The 20327-nt window shown below is 30.5% G+C and overlaps 1 protein-coding gene across 1 annotated transcript; it reads left to right on the forward strand.

Annotated features, from left to right (window-relative positions):
- Positions 1 to 6348: 6348 nt before the first annotated feature.
- Positions 6349 to 7740, forward strand: LOC119682608 (lambda-crystallin-like). The gene is made up of 3 exons (XM_038096094.1): positions 6349 to 6540; positions 6683 to 7061; positions 7154 to 7740. The coding sequence occupies exons 1-3, from the start codon at positions 6509 to 6511 to the stop codon at positions 7679 to 7681; spliced, it is 939 nt and encodes a 312-aa protein (XP_037952022.1). The 5' UTR covers positions 6349 to 6508; the 3' UTR covers positions 7682 to 7740.
- The last annotated feature ends 12587 nt before the right edge of the window (positions 7741 to 20327 follow it).

Raw genomic sequence — 20327 nt, forward strand, 5'->3', positions numbered from 1 at the left:
TAGGACTTCAAACACAGCGGGACCAGTATATCTATGAGAGTTTAAACTCCCTCTTCATTGAGATAATAAAGCGGGAGTGGAGTTCATTAATAATTTACTATGACTCTATCTGGAACTTCAAACACAGTGGCACCAGTGTCTATGAGAGTTTTCTTAGACGTTGTTTCTCAAAGTTGGATCTTCTTAATTTGATGGAGAAAAGTGAATGGTTTAATAAGTATAATACAAGAAGTTATTATCGAAACAACATTTAGTGTAGTTCGCTTCCTATTGGAAATTTGTAAAGGGGGGTTTGGGGTTGATGTTGCGATGGTAACTGTCTATGAAAGCAAGAGTTGATGTTGGCATTAATAAGCATCCTTTTAACCTAATCTTATCTTGTATAAATCTAATTCTTTTTAAAATTCAAAAAAATAAATATATTTTTGATTTTTTTTAAAAATTTAGCTCAATATTGTAAATAACATAGAGTAAATTTCTAAACTATTTGAGTTTCAATCTGAGGTTTAAATTCGTATATATTCTATCAATTAAAAAATCTTTCAATAATATTAAAAATATTTGTCTATTGAAATTTATAATAAACATTTTCTAGTTTTTTTTCTTCTGTTTTTTATATTTTTTTTTGAGTTAGTTATTCTTTATTGATAGTCAAGTGTTGGAGAATTTTTGGAAAAGTATTTTATTGCATTGCTTCGATTGCACTTTGTTTATGTGCATGTATATTTATTTTAGTGTTATTCATTGAAAAAATGGTTTGCCTGAAGTATAAATAAAACCACAAAAACGAATAAGGATTTGGTTGGGCAGCCTTTTTGGTATATTTTTCATTACACAAACATATATTCTGAACAATGTATGGTGCATTTGTCTATGATTGCACCTTACATATAGTTGGATATTTTATATATCCAAACAAACAACATTAAAAGTTGGTCCTAATGGTTCTGATGTGTTACTACAAATTTTGTTGTTAATTATTTTATTGATTAATTTTAATGCTAATATTAATTTATATAATTTTTATTCTTTTAATAATATTTTTATTATTTTTATTAAAGATTATTACTTAATATATTTTATAAAATTTAAATTACTAAAAAATCAATGCATATTAATAAAAATATTTATAATATTGAAAATTTAATGAATCTTCGCTCTCCAGAGTATATCTTACCGTGTAATTAAGCTGTAAATGATATCATTTTCACTTCAAAATATGATATAATACACACAAAAGAGACCGCGTGAACACTGCAAGGCTTACTGCAGTTCTCTTTGGTCATTGGTGTATAGGAATCCACGCAGAGAAACTATGCATTCCCCATAATCCTCACTGCAGAAGTTGTGAAAACCCGCAGGAAAAAGAAGCCATAATACATTTCCTCTGTGAATGCTCGGGTGTGACACGTCCAGAAGATAAAGGTTCTTAGGAAGATCCTTCTTTGATAGTTTATCAGACTGTTCATAGGTGAAGACGAAAGACCTATTAAATTATTTAAATTCTATTCTGCCTATTCTTCTATACTAGTGTTCTTGAGAGGAATATGGTAGCAAAACCGCGAAAAATCGCTAATTAACGTACATGGACGTTATCTAATGGCTTGCCACTGCACCCAACCAACCATCTTAGATCTAGTATGGTCATTTAAATAAGTAAAAATATGTAGTATTTTTCATTGGTTTCACTTATATATATTTTCATAGAAGCTTATCTGTTGTACAGAAGAGCTTTGCAATTTGTGTAGTATTATAAAACTTGCAAACAAACTCCATAAAGGATAAAAATCTAGCATTGCAGGAATTTTTTTCTAATAAAAGAAATTTATTTTTTGTTAGAAAAAAATAAAAAAAAAAGGTGAAGTATTTGAAATAATTGTGCTGCAATACTGGTCAAGTGAAACACAAATCAAATGCGAAAAAGTGGTTTTTTGGAAAGGTGAAATATAATAAAAAGCAAAGAATGAAACCAAAATCTGGCAATAAGCATGAAATCAATTAAATTGATATTTGTTTTCTCTTATTTTTCGGTTTGAAGGATTTAAAGGTTTGTGGTGGATGTATTTTTTGTTAAATTTCTATACCAAATTTATCTTTGATTTTTAATTGAAGAAGAAAAAAATTGGTTTTCACATGCTTCTACACAAGTAAATTAAAATTGTTTTTTAAAATGTTAAAAAAACAATATCAGAAAAAAAGTTCGAATGCCGTACGATTGATGTTAAGTTTCCGTACTATCAGTAAATCCAAATAACGAAAATATTTGTATTAATAAAATTTTTCAACTTCACCACACCGAAATGATGGAAAAATACTTTTTAAAAAAATTTTCAACAAATAAAAAAATTTATTTGCAGATTTGTAGTTCAAGAACACTCGCAGATATTTTAACTTAATAGAGAAAGTAGTTGATGTACGATTGATGTTAAGAGTTACGGTACTATCAGTAAATTCAATTAACAAAAATATTTGTATTAATACAATTTTTCAACTTCACCACATCGAAATGATAAAAAAATACTTTTTAAAAAAATTTTCAACAAATAAAAAAAATTTATTTGCAGATTTGTAGTTCAAGAACACTCGCAGATATTTTAACTTAATAGAGAAAGTAGGTGATGTACGATTGATGTTAAGAGTTTCGGTATTATCAGTAAATCCAAATAACGAAAATATTTGTATTAATAAAATTTTTCAACTTCACCACACCGAAATGATGAAAAAATACTTTTTAAAAAAATTTTCAACAAATAAAAAAAGTTTATTTGCAGATTTGTAGTTCAAGAACACTCGCAGATATTTTAATTTAATAGAGAAAGTATGTAGTTATTGAAGTCGAATGTAGTCAACCCTCAAGTAATGCTTATTTAAATAATTCCCTTTGAGCCAAATGAACTTCGAATGGAATCTAATCAAATTAGAGCACCAAATTTCTACTTATTTATTTCGCACAATATGCAGCAATGACATGCTTAACTATTAGCCAGCATTGCTAGCATTGCCAGCGTTGCCAGCATTACCAGCAGCAATGTATGCAGATGTATTAGTATGTACGAGTATATAATACGCAAAGCCAAATAGTAGATAACCTCTAAGCAGTACAATTCATTCGGAATTTTATGCTCATCACGTACGTTTCTCACTCGTAAGCAAAATACGTTTCGTGCGCTGTTTTTTTTATACTTTATAACACTTGTTTTTTTTTAAGCTGGCACTTCTCTACACAAATTTAATTTTTGTTTAGTGTCACTTTGTGGGGGCGTCAAAAAGTGTGGCAACCTAATAACAAAAATAGAAGTAAGAACCAAAAAAATAACAAAAACAAAAAAAAAAAAATTAGAAGAAACGGAAATCCATTGCCGAGCATAGTGAGTAGGTTAAGAATATACAAAATAGGAAAATTTGTAAATTTGGCTTATTCAGTGTTGCCATTTTGATATGCTGATTAAATTTGTTGGTGTCGTACGTGATGGGCGTTTGCATTAGCAAAATAAGTGTAAGCATACCAGATAAGTGGAGAATACTACGTTGCAAACACTTGTGCACTTATGGTTAGGGGAATTGAAATTTTAATTTTATTCTTACTTGTAATTACTTGGTAAATGAGCTTACTAATTAGCTTTGTTTTAAGAAATTTAGTTATAAAATTTGAATTTGCAAATGTTTTTTTGGAAAACTTTTAATTAATACGATGGTTGCTGTTGAAAAGTGTTGTTTGGAATAAGGGATTCTACATACAACACAAAGTTCTAGTTACGATATTCTTCATTGCAAAATACGATATGCAAATTTTTTATCACGTAGTTTAAAAAAACATTGTGAACTAGATTTATTTTTAAGAATAATTCAAAAATATTGAACTTAATCTGCAAAAATGATGTAGTGACATAACAATAAATATTATTAATGATATGATATGATGATATATATGAGATGATATAATATTATATTGAAATGCCGGAACTATTTCCAGTACATTAAGAGTACTCATCTAAGCATACAAATGTATGATTTAACGCACTTAGTGAAATATTTGTGTAAATTTATCAATCTGCTGTATAATAGCACTATTTATATCAGCAATAATTATGGCAGCACAAAATGTACTGCTTAACAGCGTAATTTTAAACCTTATTAATATAGTTCTAGAAATTTAAAAAGAAGCATTTATCTTATGAAACATTCTTGATGCGATAATAGTGAATAGACATATGACATGTATTTTGGGTATAAAAGACATTGTCGGCTGGGTTCAGGATTGTTAATAGATTGTTAAAGCCTGAAGTGACCTTCTAATGCTAAATCGAAATCTACATTAAAATAGGAAATCTAACATCTATAAAAATTATGCGAAGAAGAGTATCTACAACATTTTATGGGAGGCTGTTTCGTTCTGAAGGGCTATCAATATAAACATTTTGGAGAACCACACTATGTGAATCTGAGTTGATTAATGTATTTGTGGTGAAAGTGATTATGTACAGTTATTTTTTTTTTTAAGAAATTTAATAATACTTAATAACGAATATATCGCCATGAAAACTATGTCGTATTCGTTTCTGAAATATGGAAATACAACTATTGTTTTAATTACTCTTCAACTTTAAACTAAGACTAAGCTTTAATATGCAATTTTAGTTTTAAAAACATGCGAGTGAGGAATAACTTAGTCAAAAAATAAATTTATCTAAATTTGTATCTATATCTATACATTAGAAGTTGATTTTTTGAAAAGTTTTTCCAGCACTTTTGCAGAAAATGTGATCGTTCTTATTATTTTATATTTTGTCTTTATGCTTATAACATAGGTATCAATATATTATTCTCTTATGAACATAACTTCTTAAAGAATCAATCACGTCCATATACTAGTAATCGTTATGTGGAATTAGAGCACTGAAAAAACATTTGATTTTTGTTCCCTAAAAATTTTTTTAAATTAAATGCTTTTGAGATACTTTTGGTTTTTTTTTTGGCTGCATTCTTTTTGGTTTTTAAGATACTTTTGTAGTTTTTTGACTGCGATATTTTTGAGTAGAGTTCTTTTACACACTTTGTTTCTCGATAATTATGGAAACAATCGACTTACTTCTGTGTTTCGGAACACGAAATCATTTATCCGATTTATAAGCAATAAGTAGGAAGCCCCTGTATATTTAAAAGTATAAATAATTAAATCATTCTTAATTATGAAATAAAATAAAAAAGTATTTACTTGTTTTGCACTGAATTAAATTCTTTGAATTTTCAAACAGAGCAGATATCGTTGAATTCTTTATAAGTAACAAATCGTAAACTCTTTACTCATTAAACTAAAGGCTTTAAAATTAATAAATTAATTATAAATAAAATATTTATAATTCATTTAATGTTGGCCCAGACAAATAAAAGACTCAAGAAGCGATAATCTGAGAGAAATTGCCCCATGATTAAATTCTTTTAATAATCAAGCAGAGCAAATATCGTTAAATTCTTTATAATTAATAATTCGTAACCACTTCACTCGTAAAACTAAAGTCTTAAAAATTAATAAATTAATTACAAATAAAATATTTATAATTCATTTAATGTTGGCCCAGACAAATAAAAGACTCAAGAAGCGATAATCTGAGAGAAATTGCCCCATGATTAAATTCTTTTAATGATCAAGCAGAGCAAATATCGTTAAATTCTTTATAATTAATAATTCGTAACTACTTCACTCGTAAAACTAAAGGCTTAAAAATTAATAAATTTATTACAAATAAAATATTTATAATTCATTTAATGTTGGCCCAGACAAATAAAAGACTCAAGAAGCGATAATCTGAGAGAAATTGCCCCATGATTAAATTCTTTTAATAATCAAGCAGAGCAAATATCGTTAAATTCTTTATAATTAATAATTCGTAACTACTTCACTCGTAAAACTAAAGGCTTAAAAATTAATAAATTTATTATAATTAAAATATTTATAATTCATTTAGTTGTGACCCAGACAAATAAAAGACTCAAGAAGCGATAATCTGAGAGAAATTTCCCCATGATTAAATTCTTTTAATGATCAAGCAGAGCAGATATCGTTAAATTCTTTATAATTAATAATTCGTAACCACTTCACTCGTAAAACTAAAGTCTTAAAAATTAATAAATTAATTACAAATAAAATATTTATAATTCATTTAGTTGTGACCCAGACAAATAAAAAACTCAAGAAGCGATAATCTGAGAGAAATTGTCGCATGATTTATGTGTGTATATAAATTATTTAATACAATATCTACACAAAATAATTCAAAGTCTTTAAGAGTTTATAGTTCGAATAAAGCGATAAAGCAATAAAAATCGTAATAATGAATTATGATAATCACTTAATAATTGTGAGCAATTAAAATCACATTCAGAAGAAAAACGATTTTATTTGGCACATTTCTGGGATTACAGTCTCGAAAAAACTCGACGGACGGAAGTACATAAAATCTTTTGCTTCTGAGGTTTCAATTAAATTAAATTGCCTGTAAAAATAAGAATGAGTAAAGAAAAAATTGGTATTGTGGGCAGGTAAGAAATCGGTAAATAAATATTAAATATAACTTTAAAGAAATAAATTTAATATGAATTTAAAAAAAACGTACAATAGAAAACGTTTTTATTTTGAACTAAAATAAAAATGTTATTTAATTTTTTTTTTTTTTGCCTGCAGTGGCCTTATTGGACGCGCTTGGTCTATGCTATTTGCTTCTGTGGGATATCAAGTTGTGCTGTACGATATATTGCCAGAGCAAATTAGTGCTGCTTTGCAGGAAATCGAGCAAGAATTGCATAAACTAGCTAGGAATGGCACATTGCGTGGTACACTGACTGCACAGCAACAATTCAAGTGCATTTCCGCAACAACTGACATCAAAGCTTTGGTGCGCAATGCAATGTTTATACAAGAATGCATACCTGAACGTATCGATTGGAAAAAGTCCTTGTATCAACAACTGGACGCAGTAGTTGAAGCGCATACAATAATTTCCAGTTCGACGAGTACATTTATGCCATCGCTATTTAGTTCTGACATGAAACATAAGGAAAATGTAACTAACCATTTTACTATTATTATTGTTTTTGTTGTTGCATAAACTATTTTCAAAACTAATATTTATAAATATTTCATATGTATTAAAAGGTAGTTGTTTCACATCCACTAAATCCACCCTACTATATACCATTGGTGGAAATAGTACCGGCACCATGGACTAAAGCAGAGGTTGTTGCAAGAACACGTTCACTTATGCTTGAGATTGGACAACGCCCTGTAACGCTAACACGTGAGATACAGGGGTTTGCTACCAATCGTATACAATACGCCATTCTAAACGAGGTTTGGCATTTGGTTGAGGATGGTGTATTGACAGTGGCTGATGTGGATAGTGTTATGACGCATGGTTTGGGTTTACGATATGCATTGTTGGGTCCATTAGAGACTGCACATTTGAATGCAGATGGTGTGTCTGATTACTTTCAACGTTTTGGCAAAGAAATATATGCTGTTAGTCAAACTTACGCACCGACACCAAAAATTGAGGATGGTCCTACTTTGCAGAGAATAGCACAACAGTGTGAAGAAATGGTGCCACATGATAAACTGGCGGAGAGAAGAGTACAACGTGATCAATTCTTAAAAGAATTAAATGAGTTGAAAAAACAATTCTAAGTAACTAAAAGGAATTTATAAAAATAAGTATGTATGTTCATAGTATCTGATTTATTTATAAAAATAGACAATGTTATATACATATCTGAAATTTGTAGTTATTACTAATATTTTTATCTAAGAATACTTGGAATTGTTTTGAGGAAACTTTGCTTTGACTACCCAAGTATAATGTGGATCATTTAATGTGTGCAAAAAGTTCTAACCGAAGTTGATAGACTTGATGTCAATAATAATACGTATTATGAAGCAATGAAGGTCTGAAATAAAAGGCAAATTGGGGAAATATGTTCTTTATATATAAACGTTTTATATATACATACATATATAGAAATAGTGTTTATGTGTTAAGCTGTGTATTGATATGTTTCATACATTGTATATAACTAAATAAGCTACTTGCATTAACAAAATATGTAGTTATGCGAACGGAAGCCACTCCAGCTTTAACTCAATAACAACATCCGAGAATCGAAGGACGAAAAAGGACTCAAGTCGTTTCGTGGTCTACTTCGACTAATCCTTCACTTCAGTGGGGCCACTTGTTGGACAGTGCGCTGTCCCAACGTCCCGCCATATATATACATTGTATATAAACCTGAACCTGACAAGTTGCTTGTTTTTAAAATTGGTAATTATTAAGTATGGATAATTACATGCTGACTGGCAATTCTAGATAATTCTTAACATTTTTATTAAAGGTCAATATTAAAATAGATCTATTGCGCATAGTGTTACTTTTTAACTTTATATATTTTGGGGTTTTATCAAATAGAACGCAGAGTAAAATTCGTTGTTTCAGAGTATGCATTAATCCTCAACAACGCTAACAAAGTGAAGAAGTATTTGTTTACCAAGAGCAGAGCATTCACAGAAAAGGTACTTTGATCTTTCATTGTTGATGTTTCAAGGCCAACAGATATCGGTATTAAAAAGGCACAAAGTCCGTAAGTTGATACCTCAGTAAGTTGATACCTCACTAAGTTGATACTTCAGTATGACATGTTAGTTAGTAACTAATTAACTCACTCTCCACATATATATAATCACTCACTATATAATTCAAACTCTCTCATATATATGTATGTATATATATATAATCTTACATCTATATCTATATTAATATTTTTTTTTCTTCTATGGTACAACGAATGCTTTTGAACATTTGAATATTAAACGCGGTATTATCAATTTTCTTTTGACGTCGCGTAGAAACTGCCGTGATTTTATAGTAACCTATAAGTCCACTCTGCTTAGCGCAAGTTTATTAGTTTATTAGCTTTTGGTAGTTTATTCAAGATACTCTTTGCTGATATAAAAGAATCTATAAGTGAACGAGAGAAATTAAATCTACTTGAGTGCAAACAGACATGCGGCAGTCAAGAAGATTTATTGATCCTAAACACATCAAAGTTGACGCTATCTTTAACCTTAATAGAAACGATATTAAACTCTACAGTGAACTACTTACAGGACTTCTTTAAACTCGTTTATCATATGAAGAATATAGGTGTGGTAAAAAGTAAATCCTTTCGACTCCGTTATGGGGGAAAGTTCATAGCCCACAGCAATTACGAGATTTATAAATAGGCTAGAATTGTTTTAGCTGAACTTTTAGCTGAACAATAGATCTCTTAGGCCGTAGTGCATTCATAGCCTATTGTTTAATAAAAATAAAACTGCAGCAATACGATTTCCTAAATGGCTATGAACTAACTATAATTACTTCTGAAAAATGAATGGAAGTAATTACGATAGTAAGGCATACTCAATAATAAATATAATTTTTGTTTAGTATAATCTTTTACTTTAAAATTACTTTCCAAAATGTGACTTTAAATTTTTGGATTTCTTCAATATTCGTTGTCTAATTTAAGCTCCCCAAAAATCACGTCATACTCGACTTGAGTATTCTTGAAGAGGAAAAAGAAAACAAATCCTTTGAAAAGGTTTTTCATTTCACATTTCTCATCTTATTTGGTTTGGGTACTTTCCTTGCAAAGCTTTTCTACTTCTCTTTCAAAATGTTGAAAAGTAGAAAAATGTCTACAGACGACATTAATGAAATTAATTTCTGTGGTAACCGGAAACGGTTAAATAAACTTCATCGTGTCGCATTTCCGCTTGTTTGTGCATTGCGCCTCCGTTTGACAAATGGTCTGAAGCATTTGTTTTCAGTGCTGACTGGTTTTTCCTAACATTGACTCTCTAAAATGAAAAATGAAACTTTAATAATGAATAAGAAATTCTTGTGCCGTTTTTTTCCTAAAAGCTTAATTTATTTTCGCCTCACTGATATGACTTGTAAAAAAGTATCTCGCAAAAGAATACATTTATACACCGTAATAAATTAAAAATGAATATCAAAAAAAACAAAAAAAAAAAACAATAAAAATTTATTAAAAAAATTTGAGAAAAGACTTAGGATTCCTTTGCAGAATTTCTTATATTCAGTTCATCTACTTAAGCAACTGTGACTGGAATGTTAACACAGAGAGAGAGTGAGATATATTCCAAGACAAAAAGTAGAAAAAAAATACTTATTCATATTGAAGCAAATAAATATAAAAAGAATATCTTAAATGCTTTGAACGACAAATCCTTTTTCGACAATTTATTCAAAAAAAATTTAATTTTTGAAATTGAAAAAAATGTTCAAAAGAACTTCATTATCCTTAGACTGAAATGCATACAATACTAAATTTGCTGAGTAATTTTCAATTTAACATTGAAAACGTATGCGCGGATTTTAATGAACTTTTCGTGGTTTCCCATTGTTCCAAACAGACGCGCCGCAGGACATTTTATTTAATTTCCATATCCCATGCGTGTGTATGTGCACTGCCAAGTGGAAATCATACAAAAAATTACCAGACAATAGTAGTAGAAGTTCGTATTATTACTACTATTATGGATGCACTTACTTTTTCTATTTTTTTGTAATTAATTCTGATGATAATTTAAACAATGAATCCATGGTTAGTTTGTGGCAGGCTGCGTAATCATTGCATTTCCAATTTGACAGTGAAAATGGAATAATTGGGATTGAATGATGACTGACAATGCAATATGGCAAAACATTTTCATATGTAAATTACATATGGAGTCCATTGAGTTATAATTTCTTCATATGCACTTTTTCCAGTTAATCCGATAAAGTTTTTTTAGAAGCTGATGTCGTTCTCCTCTTATATTCACTTTTGTGATATACTTACTAAGCAGTTATGGTTGTGAAATATAATGTACACATTGTCATTATTTTACTATTTTTAATATAACTTATTTTTTTAATTAGAAAATTCAAATAATTCCATTACACTTTATAAAAAACTTACAATAAAAGAATAGTAAATTGATTTTTAAATTTTTTGAGACTGCATGTACCAAGGGTTGAACTCGTGCCCTGCCAAATTTGAAGCTCAAAGTCAGTGTTTATTAGCCAACAGAACCAAAAGCATACTTGGCTTGTATGTTTCAACTAAGAGTTAATTAATAAATAATAAAATTTTATGGTTATAATTTACTGCTGTTCAAAATAACTCTCTTAAAGAATATTCCTTTATGATATTGTATGAATATAAGACACCTTAATAACTCTTTCTCTTAACTAAACCATATAAAAAAGTGTCCAATTCTCCAGTAATAACTTCTCTAAAGCACAATATAAAAATTTATCTATGCAAGTATATCAAAATTGAATAAAATAATTAAATTAAAATAATTTATAAATAATATAATATAAAATAAATAAATTATATAAAAAATTTAATAGTTAAATTTTGTAACTTCTACAGAAAAACTGCAATCTCTTCGAAATACTTTTTAGAAAACTAATTGAATGCTGCCAAATGAGAGCTCATATCTTTATGGATGATTTGAAAATACAATGTGGAATAGAAAGTAGATATATTTTTAGATAAATCAGGACTTTCTTTCACATTAGATGCTGAAATGTTTTCTATTAAATATGTAGGTTGATTGATTCATTAAAGGAATGTATTAAATCAACAGATTGCAATCCCTTTTGATAGCAGAGGCATTATTCGTACTTTGTCTACCATAGTACAAAATCAAAGGTAGTTAATTACAGTAAAATTGAACTAAATTTATTGAATATTGAGAACACAATAACATAGATTTGGGTTTTAGGATTAGTTTAGGTTTGGTTTAGGTTGTAGTACCACGGGATTTTAGGGCATTGCAGAATAAAATACAATAAAATTGATAATAAACTAAACTACAATCACAAACCTAATTATTCATATTAATGAAACCTAGTAATTGCATTAATAGATGGTCAAAAACTTAAGCAAATTTATTATCTTTGTAATCTATTTTTTAAGCTATAATTTTTAGAATGAAAAGTCCTACTGTGGCAGGGCCAAAAAATTATATATAAACTTTAACCAGAAATGTAGAAGCATAGGACAAAAAAAATAAAAAGAAAATCAACAACTAAATACTTGGACATATTTATTATATAGACCGCCTTTTGCTATTCTTATAGTTTTATAAGGTTACTTGAAACCGTTTTCGAAACTGCCTTGTCACCACGACCCTACTGCCTAAGTAAAAACTTTAGAATTTCAGCGATCCTGCAGTTTGTATGCTAATTAGAATACTAACAGCATACTGTGAAATTACACCAATGTTTCAACAGATTGGATGTATTTTTCATCGAATATGTGTTTGCATATGGTACGGGTGACTTTATACATTGTGACCGAAAGGTTTCCGGAAATTTTTAAATAAAACGCAAAATTCTTAATCTTCATCAATATTTATTTTATCTCCTTCAAAATATGCTCCATTAGAAGCGATACACAAATGCAAACGTTTCTTCCAATCATCAAAACATTTTTTATAGGCGCTTTCCGGTATGGCTTTGAGTTCCCTCTGCGAATTCTGTTTTACGTCTTCTATGGATTCAAAACGCGTTCCTCTGAGTGGTAATTTGAGGTTGGGAAACAGGAAAAAGTCACACGGTGCAAGATCAGGTGAATACGGTGGCTGTTCGATGGTATTTATTGAATGTTTGGCCTTAAAATCGTTGATAATGTTGAACAAATTGAGGTGAATCGGAACAAGCCGGGCGTTGACACGTCGCATACACAAATTGTCCACCAAAATCAAACGAGCCATCTCACGACCGATGCCTAGCTCTCGTGCTATCTCTCTAACACTCACATGAGGATTTTTGAACACGATTTCCTTTGCCTTTTCAATGTTTTCGTCGGTGGTAGAGGTCGAAGGTCGTCCAGAACGCGGCATGTCTTCGACGGTCGTACGACAGTCCTGAAAGGCTTTGTACCACTCATAAACTTGAGTTTTCGATAAAACTGATTCCCCATAAGCCTTTTGTAGCATTCGCAACGATTCTGCACACGAAATTTCGTTCGAAAAACAAAATTTGATGCAAACTCTTTGTTCAATATTTTTTTCCATTGTTTTTTTCGCAACGCACTACTGAGGTGAACTGGTTTCAACAGCTGCCGTAAACGAACTGTCCGACAGATCGCGCTCATTTTTGGCATAGTAATTAAGGACAGTGCTGCCAAACTACATAAACTTAAAATATCGAAAAATATACAGCGCGCGAATTTTAAATGAGAATTTCCGAAAGCTTTTCGGTCACAATGTATGTACTTAAGTTAAGCTACCTATCCGCTATATTCAGCAGGTGTTCATCTATTTTTCTGTATATATCGCGCAGAAGTCTAAGTGCCTCATTTTGTCGGTCCACAATATGGTTAGCGCAAATTTTACAATTACGTGTATTATGAACTTTTTTATTACCTGCTATACACTTATGGGTGGAACCCAAAATATATGCAGCCAATGTCTATAGGTCAGTCTGGTTTTTGACTTTTTGCACTGCCTAACATTTGCAAGATACCGAGTCAGAATATATTGGTTTTATTCCTGGCTATTTACCCCGCTTTTCTGACCATCTGCAAGGTTGGCTCAAATTTTAGCAAAATGCTGAATTATTTCATTTCCCTTTATGTTATTTTCCTTCATTAACTCGATTAGTCGGTTCTCAGCGAGGTAAGCACAATACTTTTATGTAGCTGATACCTAATATATAATACATACAGCGAGTTTCTATGGGTCAATCTGTTTACTGCTTCCTTGTACTGCTTAATAATTTTAAAAGATTATTGGTTAAAGAACTTTTTATTCCAGAAGTATATGTACGGAATAGTGGTATAAATTAAAGGTTGAATAATTTCAATAACCCAATTTTTGTTGCCACATACTGCCAATAAATTACTTAGTGAAATCGTCCGTAAAACAAAGTTTTTGTTTCAATGAATTTTTTTTAAATATTTTTAACTTGAAGTTTCCTTTTTTAACGCCAAACAGACAAAGGATTAACACCAACCATTTTTAAAGTACAAAAATAACTCATACCACTTGGTAGGACGCATATATTTTACATGGTTAAAATGTTTAAAACTTTTTTTTTATTTCATGTACTTTATTTTGTCATTTTGTTAATTTTTTTTGTGTATTTTTTTTTGTGCAATATCCTTTTTCAGAATTTCTGTCGAAGATTCATTGTTCATGGTTTATACACTTTTCGATATTTTTTTTTGGTTATTTTTTTGTATATGTCTCAACTATTCAATGGTTATTTTTTATTATTATGATTTTTACGTGGTTGTTGTTGTTGTTGTTGTACCACCAGCAGTGATTGACCGCCAGTGGTGTTCGGAATTAACAAAAATACTCAATAAAAAAATGATTCAAAAAAACTGCCATAAACCATTACCTTACGACGGTGTTGAAAATTATGGTTCACCAACACTGGAATTGTTTGAGGCACTTCCTCACTCCATATTATTTGGCTTTGGTTTGTAGTAGATTTTTCTTTGTTGTATGGATATATCACTGTGTTATGGAGTATTTCGGTATTTGTATTGGGACTTGCATTGTACAATGTCATTGCAACAATAAATTATTGTTCGTTCGTTAATGCTTTAAATGCTTATTCTCTTCTCTATAACGTTTTTAATTGGTTCAATGCATTGAAATGCTTTTAAAAATGTTTTAATTGATACAGACTAACATACAAATACATATACTTTTATATATAAAAATTCATATTTACATATATAAAATTAATAAAGAAATATTTATGGTTTCTGAAGTGTTGGAAAATGTTTTAAAAATGTACGTGCAGTGAATGTAAGAAATTTTAATAATAATATAATGGGTCTTCAATTCCTTCAGCTTTAGTTAGATTCGTTTTGTGTTGAGTATCTAAACTACTGGAATCTATCTATGAGAACAATTGCAAGCGAATCTCTTAACATAGTTTCCATACTATATTCCATACTATATATACAAAACGTTGAAAATTATATCATTATTTCTGCAAAAAATAATAATAGAACGAATAGAATGCTTTAATAAACCCATTAAAGTCGGTTATTATAATTTAGCAATGATCTGTTCACCTTGCTAATTAATAAAACTCTAAAAATTTTCAATGTTAATAAACTTTTATTCAACTTTTTACAGAGAGAAAAATCGGAACGTTCTCCTCAATCAAAACAAAAAACTTAAAAATATTTGAAATTGAATTTTACTTTTTAAATTCAATAAATGCACAGCCAACTGGGTCGCCACAGTACCCCCTCCTAGCGATGGAGTACTAGCAACAACGCGACACCACAACTAAGTCGACAACACCACTCTTAATCCCGAAATTCCGCTAACCTTGCTGGGAAACGCACTACTCTACCAGCTCGTGTCACTTTCGGAATCGGCAACAGGGATTCACGCCTACAATCACCAGAAGTCACTAACTGATCACCATTCAACAACGCTGAAGGCTGACGCGTTTCTGGAACAACCTGTTCAAGATCATCACACGTTAAGTACGCCGCCTTCAACCTATCATTCGAAACAGTCACCTCTCTCCCACGGCAAAAAATAACAGACGTCTTCTCACTACGACTCAGCACCTCAAATGGACCTTCGTAAGGCTGCTCAAGTGGAGCTCGAGCACGATCCACTCGAAGAAAAACGTGCTTACAATTAATAACGTCACGCGGAACATACACAGATGGATGACAATGTCTTGTTGATTCAACGGATTTAACCTTAGCTAAAGCCCTTCGCAACGCCGACACAAAATCAGTCTCGGACGACTTCTGCTTGAAATCCGAAAGCATCTGCCCTGGAACACAAAGAGGATTTCCAAACAACATCTCTGAAGGACTAGCATTTAGGTCTAGTTTCGGTGTCGTTCGCAATCCCAACAACACAAGCGGAAGAGACTGCGTCCAATTACTTGAGGAATGACATCGAATGGCTGCCTTCAATGTTCTATGGAAACGTTCAACCATACCATTTGCTTGAGGATGATAAGCCGTGGTATGAAAGTGTTTCACTCCAAGCAATCTCGTCAGTTCCCGAAATACAGCAGACTCAAACTGCCGACCCAAATCAGTGGTAATAGCCTGCGGAGAACCAAAACTTGCCACCCAACCGTCGATAAAAGCCGCTGCAACTTCTTCTGCCGTAATGCCCGACAGAGGCACAGCAACAGGCCACCGAGAAAAACGATCGACGCAAGTCAAACAATAACGCTTCCCCTGAGACAAAGGCAATGGACCCACAATGTCAACATGAACATGCTGGAACCGACTATCAATATCAGCAAACGAACCAATTGGTGTTTTAGTATGCCGTTGAATCTTCCGCTGCTCGCTCTCACTGTACCGCTCTATGATGCAAGCCTTTAAATTAGCGTATCTTCCAGTTTCAGGAGGATGAAGCACTGCATCACTTACATCGGCGATAACACTTGACTCAATCGCTGCTACAACCGTGTTGAACTGTGTGATGTCACTCGTAATGGCAGCTACTGCGAATTGCGCCTCGATCTGAGCAAACCAAATCTCCGGTCGCTCGTGCCAAAACGGTGGCACCTTCACTGCTACACGGTTTACGACACTTCCACTATCAGAAGCCATTACTACACCTTCGTCTGCAACTGACATCACAGCTCGATAATTAGATATTTAGCTCAGAAGTTAATATTTCTAAATTTAAACTTTTTCGAAATCACGTCGGGGTCACCAATTTAGCAATGATCTGTTCACCTTGCTAATTAATAAAACTCTAAAAATTTTCAATGTTAATAAACTTTTATTCAACTTTTTACAGAGAGAAAAATCGGAACGTTCTCCTCAATCAAAACAAAAAACTTAAAAATATTTGAAATTGAATTTTACTTTTTAAATTCAATAAATGCACAGCCAACTGGGTCGCCACAATAAAATCAACACTGGCGTCACTTATAAATTCATCTATTGAGCTATATAATTTTCATAACAAATCAGAAAATGATGAAAGCTATAGATGAAAAGGAAATATAATAACAAAAATGTTAATTATAAGTTAGTGATAGGTTCAAGAGCAAGTCCTAGCGCTCTTGTTTTAAGTATCATTCTTAGTGAAATCTTTTCTAAAGGTTCTTAATGACACATATATTTCTGGTACAGTAGCTGCCTTTATCATAAAAATCAATAAATTTACTTAAAGAATTTCATGACCCATTCGATTACGGTTAGAGACATTTCTTCAAGTTCCTTCAAGATATTGTTTAATAGTTTTTTTTTTCCTATAAGTTTCCGCAACTTCAGCAATTTGTAATAAAAGTATTGCGTAATTATCAAAGATCAGATAGAACAGCGGTAAGCCTTGCAGTATTCACGTAGTTAATTTTAGTGATTTTCCAAGGTCTAGGCTTGTTATATGACGGTCATATTACCTGGATAGTTATACGTGACCAAAGTGTCTTCAATTTGTTATTGGCAAGTTGCAGAGAGTGGGTTATCCATAGGGAAATATATCTAGGAAAGCCCAAAGGTGGGTTAAGCCGTTTGCTTTTTCATATTCTTTAATGTCCCTATGTTCGAATACCCAGATAAGAGTGGTGCCAGCTAGCCGGTTTAACTCTCCAATTATTTTTCAACAAGCTTTGATTTGATTATAATTTGTTTTGTCAGAAAGCGTTTTGCTCTTGTGTGCTACTATATTCAAACGTTTTATACTTTTTTATGAAATAAAATAAATTTCAAGCTTTATGTTTCACGATAGTGTAAACGTAATTGGAAACATATCCAAGCGTCAAGCTAACGCTAGTGTAAATAGGTTATTTAAGCGTTCATACAAAGCTCTTAATAAGTTTGAATACTCAATAGTGAAATTATGTTTAAATTTAAAAGTATATTTTTAGGAGCAATGAAATATTACGCATTTATTTTAAGTTTTGTCTATATATAATAAATTATTGCTAAAGAAGGAAAATACTTCTTAATCTATTACACCCAAGAGGGTTTGTAAGTAAAATGCATAAGAGTGGATATTCAATCGTAATAAAAATGATATTTGTTTGAAATTTTTGAAGTGATACAGTAATTTATGCAAAAGTATTTAATATTTAACTTAATGTAATGATTTTCTATTAAGTTTTATTTGTGTATAAGATATAGCTAAAGACTTATGAGAGTTTTTATGGATTTGAAATAGAGAAAAAGTAAATACTAATCATTGAATTTAAGTTTAATTTTATTGAAAAAATTTTCAAATAAAATGTAATAAAATCAATTGCTGAGATGTTATTGGATCAGATAATAAAAAAAAGATGAAACTAATATTACACTAAAAATATTTTTCTATGAATGAGTTGAAATCTTTTTTATTTTATTTTAAGAATATTGATTTATTTTATTTTCAAAACGTTAGTAATTTTTTCTGAAGATGAACGGGGATAAAAGTTAATACAAATCATTGAGTTTTTATATGCTTTTATTATTTATTATGTTGTACTTCAGTTGGCTCATAAAAAATGATAAAATTATAGAACATCTTGTCAACTGTCATGTCGTACATGTGAATAGAAGAAACTTGCAAAGCAATTTTTCTGAGCTATTTTTGGAGACAGACCAAATTCTAAAGCAGCAACAATACATCAAGACAGGAAAGGTATCAATGATTTATGATGACATGTATCTCCTGCAAACATAGGAATGACCACAGGTTGCGCTAGGAATCGAAGCGGCAATATAATAAGAGGAAATTTTTGCTACTGAAAATGAATGGTCAGCAGAGCATAAAACAAGTGATAAAATTGCACATAATAAAAAGAAAATAATAATAAATAAAAACGGAGATAAACAAGAAACAAAAAAAAGAAGAACATATAAAAGAAAAGAAAAATATAGGGACAAAAAATATTGCAAAATAAGTCTTGTTGGTTGAACTTTTGAAAGTACCAAGGGAAGTTGTAAGCAAAACAAATAAATATAAATTTTCCTACATATTGCAGAGAACAAGAAAACAAACGATATGGAACGTTAAGGGGGGAGTGTTCTATGAAGAGATCAAGATAAATGTCACTAACAAATCAAAACAAACAATAACAACAGCAATTGTCAAATGAAAACGCACAAATTAAATTGATGAAGTCGATGATAGTACGGATGAAGGTGAATGGAAGGCGTCTAAGATGGTTGAGCAATGAACTGATAAAGGAATTATTGGATTATATGGAAGTCAAAACAATTTAGTAGATATTTTTTTGATTAAATGCCAACAACACACTCTGTGGGTTGTGTGAGTTATAAAGCAGCACAATAAAAAATAATGACATTTAAAAAAAAGTATAAAAAAAAATTTATAACAAAAAATATAAAAAAAATATAAAAAAAAATATAAAAAAAAATAAAAAAACATAAATAAAAAAAATAAAATTAAACACAATAAAATGGAAAAGCTTTTGATATAATTGAAGTAACATGGCAACGTTATAAATGACAATTCGTCGATAAGAAAACGTTCCATTGTATAAAAAAGATTTAATTTTTTTTTTTTCCATTTTTTGACTGAAATGTGTCTAAGGACTTCCTTTTGTGAGGAAGGTGGCCACAAGTGCTGTCAACATTTATTTATACATTAAAATTGTATTTCGACAGACATAAAGAAATCAAATGAGAATTACATCGAAATTAAATTAAATTTGTTACAAATAAAATTTGTTTTTTTTTACAAAATCGTGTATATTTAATCACTTTATACTGATAAAAAAAAATAGAGTACTTACAGTACAGAGAAACAGAAGAGCACTTCAAACTGTTGTGTTGAGCAGTTCGTTTTATTCCGTTTCAATGCGATTCATTAATCTGAAATTTTTTCATTTGCAGATACTTTGTTGACATATGCAATAAATGAAGAATTTCAAGCCATTTGCTGTGCTTTAATAACCTAAAAGCATATGTGTTCGCTTTGGTAAGGATTTTCCTTTATGCTTTTCTTTGATTTTTTCTTCATATTCCCCTTCTTTTTTACTAATATTTTTCTTTTTTAAGTTCTGCTTTTAGCAAATAAAAATTCAACGGAGCGCACATATGTCTAATGAAGTTGAACACATCAATTTGGTTTTTCCTAATGTTTGTCATAATCCTTCAATCCATGGAAAATTCTTTTTAATTGAAAAGCAGGCAGCTGATGGATTAGATACTAAAATTCAGAGCCGAATTAAATTATAAGCTTTTTCAATCAACTTCAATGGAAAACTATAAATGCAGCAGCTGTTGCCAAAAAGAAGGTATTAAAGATGAATTAAGAG

This window comes from Teleopsis dalmanni, chromosome 2 (genome assembly GCF_002237135.1).
Source record: "Teleopsis dalmanni isolate 2A chromosome 2, ASM223713v2, whole genome shotgun sequence".
Classification (NCBI taxonomy): domain Eukaryota; kingdom Metazoa; phylum Arthropoda; class Insecta; order Diptera; family Diopsidae; genus Teleopsis; species Teleopsis dalmanni.

Excerpts from the sequence above, each read along its gene's own strand:
- LOC119682608 (XM_038096094.1), top strand. The coding sequence starts at position 6,509 with ATGAGTAAAGAAAAAATTGGTATTGTGGGCAG. Across the intron at positions 6,541-6,682 it reads AAAATTGGTATTGTGGGCAG|TGGCCTTATTGGACGCGCTT; the intron begins GTAAGAAATCGG and ends TTTTGCCTGCAG. Across the intron at positions 7,062-7,153 it reads ACATGAAACATAAGGAAAAT|GTAGTTGTTTCACATCCACT; the intron begins GTAACTAACCAT and ends ATGTATTAAAAG.